The sequence below is a fragment of the Sceloporus occidentalis genome, unplaced genomic scaffold, assembly GCF_023333645.1.
Source record: "Sceloporus occidentalis isolate IW3139 unplaced genomic scaffold, rSceOcc1.0.p SCAF_6, whole genome shotgun sequence".
In the NCBI taxonomy this organism is placed as follows: Eukaryota; Metazoa; Chordata; class Lepidosauria; order Squamata; family Phrynosomatidae; genus Sceloporus; species Sceloporus occidentalis.
Window position 1 is genome coordinate 37,696,278 of NW_028316986.1, and position 14,732 is coordinate 37,711,009.

The 14,732-nt window shown below is 39.6% G+C and overlaps 1 protein-coding gene across 4 annotated transcripts in view; it reads right to left on the reverse strand.

Annotated features, from left to right (window-relative positions):
- The window catches only part of LOC149310621 (G patch domain-containing protein 2-like), a 146,004-nt gene that overhangs the window by 127,718 nt on the left and 3,554 nt on the right, over positions 1-14,732 (reverse strand). For all 4 annotated transcript variants that reach the window (XM_089529320.1, XM_089529319.1, XM_089529321.1 and 1 more), the window contains exons 2-3: positions 8,416-9,132; positions 2,841-2,902 (exon numbers count right to left, since the gene is read on the reverse strand). In XM_089529320.1, coding sequence (XP_089385446.1) covers positions 2,841-2,902; positions 8,416-9,132 — 779 coding nt within the window. The remainder of the gene's footprint in view (positions 1-2,840; positions 2,903-8,415; positions 9,133-14,732) is intronic.

Sequence of the window (14,732 nt, forward strand, 5' to 3'; positions counted from 1 at the left end):
ACAAGCTGGAATATGTCCACAGGAGGTCAACCAAAACTGTAAAAGGTCTGGAAATCATGCCTTATGTCATCATACTGAGGACTGCATCATATTGAACAAGCTTGTTTTCTGCTGCTACAGACGCTAAGATACAGAGCAATTATTTCACTACAGGAAAAGCGAATCCACCTAAAATTTAGGAAGAACTTCTGAACAGTAAGAGCTATTTGACAGTGGAATGTGCTGCCTTGGAGAGTGGTAGTTTCCCTCTTTGGAGGTTTTTAAACAGAGACTGGATGACAAACTTTTGTGAATGCTTTGATTATCTTCCTGCATGCCAGGAGATTGGACTGGATGGCCCTTGTGGTCTCTTACAGTTCTATGATTCTATCTGCTAGATAACAAAGGTGATGTCAGGGATGACATCATAGAACTTTGGCCAAATGATGGGAAAGTGCCATTGCCTGGAAACTTACTATCCCAGAAACAGAGTGAGGGAGGGGATGATAGAGTAGATATCATGAGAAAAAGCATGCAACCTCATGACATTGTGAGTGGAAGTATAATGATGCTTTGTGCATTAGTAGGGAAATGTTTGTAAGATATGAGGATGTAAACCAAGGCAGGGATGCAGTTGCCTCATGGGTGGCAAAAATCTTTCTGTACATGTCTGAATTGGGATCCAGATGGCCAAATATTCCATGAACCCAAAAAGGTTCTTATACAGATGGAGGACATCTTTTGAATTGTGGCTGTATGTTATCTAATAGAAAAGAGCAAAAACAAGAGCTCTGATCTTTAGGTCTATATGAATCCAGAACCAATGCATGTCCTTAGAGGCATTTCTCGTCTAGCATGCTCTGTGATATACTTTAAAAATGGCTTCTGACTTTCTATGATTAATGTATACGTACTTTTAATGTTGTAATTGTTTTGGCTATACTTGGGATTCCAAATAATTGCTGGCATAGAGCTACATATGTACAATGTTGTTATCTACGTATTATACATAACAATACAAAATATATCATATCAGCTCACAGGCCATAGTTCAGGTCTCTATTTCCTGTCAGAGTAAATTGCACTCTGGGTAGAAAATGTCATAGATGTGGCTACGGCATGAAACTGGAGCAAAGGTGAAAAGGTAACCTGAGTTCAGTTGGGAGACATGATGACTCATCATTGAAGAGTCCTGAATCACAGGAAGCTGATGACAGAAGGGCAGGAGATGAAGTCAGCAAACTTCAATTCTGCAGTCATGTCTATCAGTTGACAGGAAACACACCAGTAGTGGGCTGGACTCAAATCCCAGGGGGAGATACTGTATATAATTGAGTGAGCTGAACACTCTGTGTGGTTGCACTGTAAATAGAAGCCTGGCATAGGACTTTGTCAGTCTGATGTATATAGCTGTACTCAAGAATAAAAGCCTCTTCGTGAGAATTCTGCAGTCCTTGTCTTGCTGACAACTTATGCGTGGGAGGATTGTTCCTCTGCAGCTTGCACCAAACTTCACAGCTTCATGAACTTCTTCTGTGGTGTCTTGTTCCATGCGTAGGTCTTCTGCACGTTGATCCCAGATCACACATGCTTCAACATTTCCTGTCTTAGGTACAACTGGGGAGGGGCAAGCACCAGATACTGTTTGGCTACAATTCCCGTGAGCTATAGCCAGCATAGTCAACAGCACATGCTGTTGGGAATTGCACCCCAACGACATCTGAAGGGCAGTTTGCTTACAATTCCTGAGAAAGAGGTTTGCCAGCTGGATTCCTTAACAGGAAATACAGGCAAACAACCTGGCACCTTCTGCTCCATCACTAAGATACAGTATGACCCCTGTCAAATGTAATGCAGCAGTTTAGAATTCTGCTGTTCCATATGATAACCAACATGGCATTTTTGCATAATCAATATATCCCACTTTCTTAAACTTCTAACCAATTTTTGCTTTAAAAATTTGAAAATTATTTGACCAGTCAATATATAGGTGAAAAACATAGTACTCTAGATGCTTTTGGACTGCAACTTCCATAGTTGTACTACTGGCTATGTTGGCTAGGGTTGATGAGATCTGCAATTCAAGAAAATTTGGAAGGACATATCTACCCACCCCAAATTAAAATATGCATGATGACTGTCTCTTGCATCTGTGATTGTAACCAGTATTTTTGTGGAAAAGCGCCATTACATTGCACCAACTTCAGCAGCTGACATGGTACTTGGATTCAAAGAATCATAGAATCACAGAGTTGGAAGAGACCACAAGGGCCATTCAGTCCAACCCCCTGCCATGCAGGAAATCACAATCAAAGCATCCCCGACAGATGGCCATCCAGCCTCTGCTTAAAGACCTCCAAAGAAGGAGACCCAGACTCAATATTGGGGAGCAATCATGCCTCACTGGGACATGCAACTACATGTACTTGATTTATATAACCAGTTACATAGTACTGAGGCTCGTAACAGCAGAAACTAGTTGTAGTATCAAGCAATATTTCTCTAACTAAAGAAGTCTTAATGTCTAAGGTTTCATACCAAACATAATTTGAAGAAATACTGTGTATAATCTTTATCAATCCAGTAGATTACACTATTACCTTGAATCAGCAGCATGAACCAGCTTCATTAAAAATATATATAAATAAATAAATCCCCGCCATATTTCCTATGGGAAAAACTGGCAAATCTTACTGAGAAAATCCAGCGAAATATTCACCTTAGGGTTGTCATAAATTGGAAATGACTTAAAGGCACACAACTGATATATTAACCATTAATATGGTGCTTACAAAACTTAACCTGATACAATGCTGAAAGCAAAACAAAAAAGAAAACACCAAAACAAATTATTTTAGTACCTTGTCTTCCCTCATCATTGGTAAACAAACCAGCATCACTACTGCTCAGGCTGCTGGATTCACTGTAATAACAGAGAGAAAGAAACAGATCAGAAGTGCAATTGATATCCTTGCCATAAAATTTTAAAGAGACAAGATTGCACTCAGATGAAGCTTAAGCCTCTCCAAAATCTAAAAGAAAATAAGATGATTCCGAAGAAGAAGAAGAAATATCAAACTGCAAATATCCCAGTTCCATTAACTACAGAACATATTATTTTTGGCACATAAAACCACAGGAATCTAATGGGACCCTGACAGTAAGCCAGATGTGACTGCAATGAGGTGCTGACACAATTGATGCATTTTATTATCTGTTTCCATCAAATGCTCACTGCTCCTTTCTTATGCTGTGCAATTCAGCTTGATCCAAAATACTACTGCTAGCTTTAAAAAGCTGTAGGGAGGGGTCTCAATCAAAAACGATTCTGGGCTTTTCTTCAGCACGTGAAACACAAGTGTCTAGAGATATAATTACTTTTGCTAACATTTGCAAATATTCAGGAGGATACACCAAACAAAGATACACTGGAATTCTATTATTCAGAGAAAGAATGTTTACACAATGCCACACTATTAAATCAAAGTAAAGGTCACCCTGAGAAAAACAAAGATGATCAATACGCTCCTAGCAGCACAAGAAGAAACAAGTTACAGTTAGCTACCTTTTAACTTCCGAGGATTGCACTACATGTTACTGTATCATCTGCATCATCCAAATGTTTTAACTGTACATGTAATAAAAATGTTTCATGCACAAGTATAGATAATTGTGAGTCACAGGGATTTAGCTGTATAAAGTAACAGAGTGATAAATGGCTGTTAAGATGGTGCTCAAACATCTTCAGTATGTAGTATTTGAGGCAGCCCTTAATCTTGCAACAAAACCACAATCATAGGGAGCTAGAGTTTTTTGCACACGTTTACTCTTTTTCTGTGTTTATTAGAATACTAAAATATAACTGGTCTGAATGGAAGTATTTATTGGTTTTGTGATTTAATCTCGAAAGCATACATGGCACCATTTAAAATGCATTGTGACTATTTATTCCAGTATAGTTGAATTATATTCCACTACAATAGCCTGAAATGAAGCTAATTTATTTCACACTAGCAAAAATTCACAGTTAGCATGGATTGTAATAACCCCTTAATTTGATCTAAAAGAACCTTTTTAGCAAAAATTATGCATCTGTCAGAATACAACACACTGTGCTCATTTCATCTGGGTGAAGACACAGTCGTTGGGACAGTTATACATGCCTCCTGGCATGGTGCATCCCTATAGCTACCATGAAGGGGTCAGCACAAACAGCCCTTTAATACCTTTGTACCTCTTACATACAGCTTTGTACCACTTACTTACAGATTTGAACCAAATCTAATGATAAGCTCCAAACAGAGTAGCCCTGCTGAATCAATAGAATTTACACAAATACTCACTTATCAAGTTTCAAGGGATTCAACGAGTATACTCTAGTTGGGACTAGCAATTCAGTTTAGGTCTAAATTAATTGCAAATTTAGGAAAGACAACCATTTGACAATGACAAAAGGGTGCAGCATGCTTCAAACAACTGGACTCACTAAAATTAATTAATGCATTTTAATAGCCAAATAACCTGAAGGGGGATACTTCCAGGGACATGTGGGTATGCATTCTCAGTTTTCCATGTTTAGATTTCATGGTTGTAAGGCTCTTGACAGTTAGATACATTTTCTTTAATCATCACAGCTGTATCTAACAAATGATGTGTTTGTGAAAGCCACTTGAAAGATATTTTTTAGAAAAAATACAAAACAAAGAAACTTCAGATGTTCCAAAGAACCAAAATGCTCTAGCACTCAACTATTGTTCTTCTAGCCACTGTGACAGTAAATTTATATGAACAGAACAAAGGGCTGAAATTAGGCCTACATATCCTCTTTGTAATTTCAGTTTTAACAATCCCAAATACTCAATTAATAATCCTTTAGCTATACTATGTGCAAAAGAATTCTATGACTATCTATTCCAGTGAAAATCTGGGAAAATGTTAAGGTGTTAACAATTTCATGTCTTTTTATATTTACTGTATTTTCCGGCGTATAAGACGACTGGGCGTATAAGACGACCCCCAACTTTTCCAGTTAAAATATAGTGTTTGGGATATACTCACCATATAAGACTACCCCTCTTCCAACGCACACCAAATAAAAGTGTTATTCAACATCTTTATCAATGACCTGGATGACAGAATTGGGAACATACTTATCAAATTTGCAGATGACACTAAATTAGGAGGAATAGCTAATACTCCAGAGGACAGGATCAACATTCAAAATGATCTGAATAGACTAGAAAGCTGGGCCAAAGCTAACAAAATGAAATTCAACACAGAGAAATGTAAGGTACTGCACTTAGGGCAGAAAAATGAAATGCACAGATATAGGATGGGAGACACATTGCTGAATGAAAGTACATGTGAAAGGGATCTAGGAGTCCAAGTAGACCATAAGTTGAACATGAGTCAACAGTGTGATGCAGCAGCTAAAAAGGTCAATGGAATTTTAGGCTGCATCAATAAAAGTATAGTGTCTAGATCAAGAGAAGTAATAGTGCCACTGTATTCTGCTCTGGTCAGGCCCCACCTGGAATATCGTGTCCAGTTCTGGGCACCACAATTCAAAAAGGACATTGAGAAACTGGAGCGTGTCCAGAGGAGGGCGACTAAAATGGTGAAAGGTCTGGAAACCTTGCCCTATGAGGAACAATTCAGGGAGCTGGGGATGTTTAGCCTGGAGAAGAGAAGGTTAAGAGATTATATGATAGCCCTATTTAAATATTTGAAAGGATGTAATATTGAGGAGGGAGCAAGCTTGTTTTCTGCTGCTCCAGAGAACAGGACCCGGAACAATGGATACAAGCTACAAGAAAAGATATTCCACCTCAACATTAGGAAGAACTTCCTGACAGTAAGGGCTGTTCGACAGTGGAACACAATCCCTCGGAGTGTAGTGGATTCTCCTTCCTTGGAGGTCTTTAAGCAGAGGCTGGATGGCCATCTGTTGGGGATGCTTTGATTTAGATTTCTTGCATGGCAGGGGGTTGGACTGGATGGCCCGTGCGGTCTCTTCCAACTCTGTGATTCTATGATTTTATGATAAAAATTTTAAAAAATCAGATTTGATTTCAGTATGGTAATTTTAATTCAAATGACACGCAGGTACTTAGCAGGAAAGCTTGTTGTATACAAAGCCTGCTTGGATTGTTCAGCTCTCCCTGCCTGCTCAGCCCTCCCTGTCTCCAAGACTATCAGAGCGGTAGCTGCTTTCATACAATCGTTGCATATGGTAGGGATGTGGCCGCGGCCGTTTTTGAGCTCCTCCCACCATATGCGGCGACCGCAGATTCTTCAGTCTGGCTCAGAAATTTCAGCACCTGCCCTATAAGATGACACCCGGCATATAAGACGACCCCTGACTTTTGAGATTTTCCTGGGTTAAAAAGTAGTCTTATATGCCAGAAAATACAGTATTTCAAATCCCTGTTTGGCCATGTAAACCCACTGGGTGACCTTGGGCAAGTCACACTCTCTCAGCCTCAGAAGGCAAATCCCCTCTGAACAATTCTTGCAAAGTAACACCTGTGAAAGAGTCACCTTAGGGTCTCCATAAGTCAGAAACAACTTCAAGGCACACAATAATAACAACCCCTTCTTTTCTCTAAGTATGTTCCCTCTGTATTTTTCAAAGGGGAAGAAAAGATTCATTTGTTACATGCTCCTAATCTTTACCTTCAAATTATCCAAGGGTTATAGCAAAATCCATAATTTTGGCTCCCAAACTTGCCCTTGACTTATACATGAAGTTAACTTATATATCAGTATATATGATACAATGTATCTAGCAGACTATGCAGATGCCTTCTTATACATATGTGGTTGAGAGCACAGTCAGTCCTCCACATCTGCGGCTTTGACTTTTGTGTATTTTATTTGCAGATTTGATTAATATGTTCTCTCTAGGTCCTCCAGTATGACTGTGCTGGAAGTTGGCCACAGAGTCACACTCGAGGATCTAGAGATTCCTAGAGACAACACTCTGTAGGCACTTGTAGGTCCTCCAGTGTTATTCTATGGTTAACCTCCGGCAGGTTTCAACCATAAAGTTGCACTGGAGGACCTAGAGATTCATAGAGAGATGTTCTTTTTTTTTTGGGGGGGGGGGGAGGAATAGTGGGTTTTTAATTCACATTTCCCCCCACTTCCACAGGAGTCCTGGGCCTCTAACCTGAGCAACTATGGAGGGCCCACTGTATGTACTGCTGAATTCACAGTTAATCTATGTAGGATTACAATGTCTGTGACTTTAGAAATACCTACTGTATTTTCTGGCATATAAAACTACTTTTTAACCCAGGAAAATCTTCTCAAAACTCGGGGGTCATCTTATAGGGCAGGTGCTGGAACTTCTGAGCCAGAGTAGAGACCGCATATGGTGGGGGGTGCTCAAAAATGGCTGCAGCTGCATCCCCTCCATATGCGGCAACCACATGAAACCAGCAAGGGTGGTGCTGTACAAGTACAGTAGAAGAAAATACACTCACCAGGATTCGTGGAAAGATGTGACTTAACGCCGTCCTGATGATGAGGTGAGCGGGCGGCTCACTGGGAAGGTGTAAGTGAAGAGCAGAGCAAGCTGCAGGCGTCCAGGACGCCCGGGGTATGGAAAAAAGAGCCGTGTTTGCACTACTGCTCTGATAGCCTTGGAGACAGGAAGGGCTGGGCAGGCAGGGAGAGCTGACCAATCCAAGCAGGCTTTGTATACAACAGGTTTTCCTGCTAAGTACTTGCATGTCATAAGCATTTGCATTAAAATTATCATATTGAAATCAATTCTGATGTTTTTTTAATTTTTATTTGGTGGGTGTTGGAAGAGGGGTAGTCTTATACGGTGAGTATATCCAAACTCTATATTTTAACTGGAAAAGTTGGGGGGTCATCTTGTACGTCCAGTTGTCTTATACGTCAGAAAATACAGTATATATTTTGAGATAAACTACAAGTGGCCTTTCTAGGGTAGAAAGAAAATAAATATTTTGGTCAGGATACAGTGGTGTACTTCTGGATCTGACTGCACCCATCAAAATCAGCAATCTGACCTCCTTCAGCCTATAGTGTACCCTGGAAAACTGCTCTGGAAAACTGGGAGAACCCCTACTGTAGGTTTGGGGTGCCACATTGCTGTAGTGGAAGGGGATAGGAAGGAGTCCTGATTCTGTTGGAGTTGAATACTGAAGTACAGCATTAGATCCGGGCCACTGAAATCAGTATTATTTTGCAATCAGAATTTGGATTTTAGATGCTTTAACACAAAACAATGAAAATGTGTCAATGCAGCGTTTTTTTTTTAAAGGCACATTTTTGTTGTCTCTTTTGTACACTATCACTATATTTGAATCTTTAACTACAGAGGCACAAATTTAACACATTAGCACAAATATTTAACAAAAGGTAAGAACAAAACTTGGATTTAAAAGAAAGAATAAAAGTGACCTGTCACTCATGTTTTCATCTGAGCCCTTTTGCTCCTCATACTCCATTTTATCCTTGCTTGCCTGGTTGATTTCATCATTCTCTATGACAACACCTTCATCCAAAATTTCTGGTCCCTGCTTACTTGCTGCTAGTTTCCTTTTTTTAACTTTGCTCTTTGATAGTTCTTGATGTTGGGAAGATCTGTTGTCATTGTCCATTTCTTGATCCTTAATATTGTCCTGCTGTTGAGGTAACATTAACGTATTTGCAATTTCTGAAGGTAAATCAATTGCCATTCGTTTCACCTTTCGTCGTCTACGCAGAGTCCTATTTCCCAAATTGTCGACTGCTAGATCAGGTTCATGCCATAGAAGCCTTTTGCCCCTGAGATTATTTAAATTCAAAGTTGGCCTGCGTTTTGCAACCAACAACTGGTCATCAGAGTCACTATGGTCTTTTTTATTATTAGCATGGTTGTCTCTATAATCCTTGTTTGATTCCTCAAGGCTGGAATCAGAACCTTCACTTAAACAGTGACCAGTCTCCCAGGGATGATGGGTGTTAAATGAACGTCGTTTCCTTCCCCTTCGCTTTCGGGCTTGGCGTTTTAGAAGGCAAGAGACACTACGAGAATGATCTCCTGTATCTGCAAATCCTCCTCTTGCTTGTTCTGAACTTTCTTCTAATGCTGAGACAAGATCATGAACTAGCTCCTCCATAGTCTTACTGAAATGCCTGTAATTAGGAAAGACAGAAATCCAATTACAAATAATTTAATGAAATTAAGTTGAAAATCTCAATAGCTGCTATTATCATTAGGCATCCCAGTGCTTCAGGATTTCTAATTTTTCTTACTCTAAAGCTCTATCAGCAAAAACAAAGAATCAATCAATCAAACTAACAACCAAAAAACATCCACAAATACCATAAGCCTTCCCTCCCACACCACTATGGACATTAAAGAATCAAATATAGGATTCATCATCAGTGTGTCACACATCTCCTCATCCTAGATTGCCACTAAATATCTTTTCCCTCTCACTGCTAACCATTTTGTGAAATTGCTAATGCAATGCTGCTCCTACAGAAAGCCCAAACACAATGAAAAGACCACCTACTTACTCTGAATTATCTATCCTGCATACTGAATGTAGGTAAGTAGCATCCTATTGTACGTAAGTAGCATTCTATTTCCTGAGAGACTTTATCATAGGCTTTGGAAGCTGTGGCACAATACTTCCTTTCTACGTTCTCTTTCACAATGCCATCCCAGGCATCAGAAAAGTCAATAGCAGTATAAGAGACTTCAACCACTTAAAAAAGCTGACAGGAAAAAGAAACAACTCATTTGAAATGTGATGCTGGAGAAGAGTTCTGCAGATGCTATGGACTGCCAAAATGAACAATAAATAGGTCCTAGAACAAATCAAGCCCAAATATTCCATAGAAGCCAAAATGACCAAATTGAGGCTACTGTACATGATACAAGATGATTTATTAGAAAAGACAAAATACTTAGTAAAATGAAAGACATTATATGTAGATAGACTCAATCAAGGAAGTCACAACCCTGAGTCTGCAGGAACTGACTAGCACTGTAGATGATAAGGCATCTTGGAGATCTCTCATTTATAATGTTTGACCCTAAATCAAAGATGACTTCAATGCAATTAACAACAACAAAAACAACAGCTTCTTGCTTTCCTCAGGTCACAAACTGATACAAGATCCTGCCCCCGCCTCCAAGTGATATTTGTATGTTAAGAGTAGTGAAAGTAGATTATTTCCTTTTGTACAGAGCTATTGTAGAAGATGAATCAGTGTTGTGTAGTGGTTTCAACGTCAGACTACAACTCTGGAAAAAGGCAGAGGTACTCTCTTGACATGACTGTCTAGTTGTAACAAACTATAGGGGACAGTGCTCATCTACATTTCTAAGCTGAAGAGCCACCATTGTCTGAGGACTGCTCTGGCGGTCATGTGGCTAGCATGACTCTACCGAATGCTGTTACCTTCCCATTCAGAAGTGGTATTTATTTATCTACTTGCATCTGCATATTTTTGAACTGCTAGGTTGGCAGAATCTGGGACTAATGACAGGAGCTCACCCCACCATGCAGCACCTGGCCCGTGGTGGTGAATCTATGGAATGTGTGCCACAGACGGCACACAAGGCCATTTTTCAGGGAATGTGGAGGGCAGGGGAAGACGCATGCACCTGTTCCTCTTCTTCCCCCCTTGCCCCCCCTCCCCGGCCTTCAGCTGTCTCCAGAGAGGCTATGAAGGCCTGGGAGGGTGGGGTGAAGAATTCCCACCCATGGAGGCTGGAAGACCAGCCCCATAAGTCCCTCTCCCCATATATCCCGCCCCCGGCAAGTGCCGGAAAGCCTTTTACTTTGGGCATTCAGTTCCTAAAAGGTTCTCCATCACTGACATCTCTCTCAGCCTCAGAGGAAGGCAAACAACTCTTCCTTAAACAAATCTTACCAAGAAAACCCTGTGACAGGTTCACCTCAGGGGCACAGGGTTGACTTGCAGACACACAATAACAATCTATTTGATTTTACCTTCTACAAACCTGGTAATAAAGACATCAGAGACCTAATTACCAGGCATGTAAAGAGGACTCTGGGAAGGAATAGTAATACTGTACACTGGACCCTTGTTATATGCTGGGGTTTGGTTCCAAGATCCCCTATGGATAACAAAATCTGTGTATGATCAAGTCCCATTAAATATAATGACATAGCAAAATGGTGTCCCTCATAAAAAAAATGGAAAATCAAGGTTTGGTATTTGAAATTTATACTTTTTTGAATATTTTCAAACCGTGGATGCTTGAATCTGTGTATAAAAAACAGTGTATAAGAAGGACCGGCTGGAGCCCTGGTGGCGTAGTGATTGAATGACTGTACTGCAGCCATTCACTCAAAACCACAAGGTTGCGAGTTCAAGACCAGCAAAAGGGCCCAAGCTCGACTCAGGCTTGCATCCTTCCAAGGTCGCTAAAATGAGTACCCAGACAGTTGGGGGCAAATTAGCTTACTTGCTAATTAGCTTACTTGCTGTTCACCGCTATGATCTTTGGAATAGCGGTATATAAATAAAACAATTATTATTATTATTATTATTATTATTATTATCAGAGATAATAAGTTGCTAGTAAGTAATGCAAAAATGTGTAAATATCCAGCCACCACAAGATTATTCTTTTCATGCTTCATGATTTCAAAGCAAACCTAATTAAAATGTGTTTACAACGATGTAGTAAATTTTTGTTCCAAATAATTATATATTTAACTGGAAAGCTATCAGTTTAGCACAGTGATTAATTGTAGAATTTCTTATACTGATTAACCACCCTTCTACTAACAACAAAAACTCCTCTAGCACTTTAGAGAGTATTTCCAGTTTGATTCAAGCAATAAGATGCTCATATGTTGCTTATGAACTTATACAGAGAAAAGAACAGAAAAAAAATATTCAAAACAGAAATGGAAAGAAGAGATGATCATTTTGTTATACTATCCTCCATTTCACCTGCACACAGAATGTTGTTGATAACGGCAGACTTGAAAAACCAAAATCATTTATTTCCTGCCTATAATAGCTACCACTTCTCATGTAGATGATCTATGAAACAAGAAGTAATATTTGAGTATTTCTGTATACATTCCTCTTAACAAATGGATAAACACATAAATATGCTAACTTGAATGGTTGTCATATTGAGGAGGAAATAAGCTTGTTTTCTGCTGCTCCAGAAACAAGGACCCAGAGCAATGGATGCAAGCTCCAGGAAAAGAGATTCTACCTCAACATTAGGAGGAACTTCCTGACAGTAAGGGCTGTTCGACAGTGGGAAAAAACTCCGTCGAAGTGTAATGGAGTCTCCTTCCTTAGAGGTCTTTAAACAGAGGCTGGATGGACATCTGTCAGGAATGCTTTGATTTAGATTTCCTGCATGGCAGGGGGGTTGGACTGGATGGTCCTTGTGGTCTCTTCCAACTCTATGATTCCATAGTTCCAGTAAGATCATTGGCTCAGGCAAGGAAATGATCCAATCATTAAGACAGATATTTAAATTTTATTCTCTATTCAGGTTGCTTGACTGGAGAAAAGTCTTTTGGCAGCAACCACAAAGAATGACCATCAGGTAAACCAGTTCTACCCAAAGTGGTAGTCCCTGGACTGATGCCAATCCCTGAGCCACTGGTAGCCAGCCCCTTTAGTTTCCCGGAAAGAAAGAAAGAAACAACTGCAGCCAATGGACACAAATTTGGTACCAATGATTGACACAGTGAAATACAAAAATAACTGCTGGTCCCTTAAATCAGATAGCTTAAGAAGCATTGATCTAGATGACCCTAATCTTTTGCAGAAATAAACTATTAACTACAACTACAGCAGAACATGCGAATGGTGCAATCTTTGTGCAGCTGTGGGCAGACAGAGCAGGTCTGCAGTTCTGAAGTATGAAACAGTGTTAAGTATAACAGAAGAACACATGGCAGAATAAACATATATGTGAAGAAAAACATGTTAAAATATTTGCAGACAGATGCAAAGTTGTCATTGTAATTAAGTCCCTGATTTCAATAGCAGCCACCTTAAAGGTCCCTGTTCTTACAGGGGGAGCCATATTTCTTTTGTTCTAGTATTGCTTGTACATGTAGGTAACACAAGTGGTTGAAATACAGCCTTCTAGAAGCTTTTGGATCATAACCTGTAGCATTCCTCACCACTGATTTTTGGAGTAATGGCAGTTACAGTCCAACAATATCTGGACAGTCACATTTTGTCTCTCTCATGTAATAACAGGTTTTTGTTTTTGTTTTAGTGTAAGACACTTGATGCATACAAAACCGGGCAAGTACTAATGTGAATTAAATTATTATATGCCATATTGCTGTTTAGGGTCTGATATCACTTGAGATCTAGTGCTGGAGAAGGGTGCTAACTACTAAGGATTCCACGGATGGCCAAAAAGACCAACAAATGGGTCTTTTAACAGATCAAGCCTATTGGAAGCCTGGAGGCCAGGATGACTAAACTGAGGCTGTTGTACTCATGAAAAGGCATGACTCATTTAAAAAAGACAATGATGATGGAGCAAGTGGAAGGCAGTAGAAAGAGAGGAAGACCACACATCAGATGGTTAGACTCAATCAGCGAGGTCATGGGCCTGAGCCTGCAAGATCTGGGCAGAGCAGTATAGCATAGAAGGGTTTGGAGATGTCTCTTTCACATGAGTTCAGGTCAACTTGAGGGCAGTTAACATAACCAACTGCAAACAGGTCTTCAAAAAGACCACCAGAAACCTTTTATTACAGACACAAGAAGTAGTTAGATTAATTTATCTCTGTGTTCAAGATGCAACTTTATACTACACTGACAGTCTGCTATCAGCAGGGGGAAAAAGAGACAATTAGTGAAATTGTGACCAAAAATAGTTATGAAGAGTGCTTTGCAAATAAGCTCTACTGCACTGGCAGTCTCCCATCCAAGAGCTAGGTAGGGCTGATCCTGCTTAGCTTCCAGGATAAGATCTGGTGCCTTTAGGGTATTTAGGCCCTTTAATTCATCTGTTCTTTATACTTAGTTGTAAAAATAATGCTTACAAAATGCTGACCTCTCCACATATTACTAGAGCAGTTATACACAGTTTGCAGCAAACTGCAATGACTGTAATGTTGCCATCAGTTGTATACTCAAACTTTTTGTATATAGCAGGGATTGACATAAAGAAATGAAATGGATCTCTAAGAATGTTATTATTTAATTAATAAATAACCAGATGGACCTTTGAAAACATACGGTATTTTTCAAAACATTTTTCAATCATTTTGTTTAAGAATCTGGTCTAAATTAAAACAAAATGCAATTTAACTAAAACTTACTAAAGAACAAATTTGAAAACTGAATAACTGGCTCTCAACCAATGAGTCAGTTAAAGCATACTATATATATAAAAAAGCACCATAACTGAGGTCCTAAACACACTGCAGAAATAATCCAGTTTGGGACTGCTTGAACTGCCCTGGATGAGTGCTCAGGGATCCTGAGAATTGTAGTTTATTGTGGTACCGGATATCTCTGACAGTGAAGGCTAAATGTCTCACAAAACTACAATTCCCAGAATTCCCTAGCATTGAGCCAGGGCAGTTAAAGAGGTCTTAAACTGGATTATTTCTATTGTGTGTTTTGGAGCTCAGAATTAATTGACTTTTGAGGCTAAGTATTTTATGTGACAAAACAAATGCTGTCTGGAATTCACAATCACAGGTACAAAGGCTTCACTTAGTAGATTATCGCACTACACTCTTAAAACACTG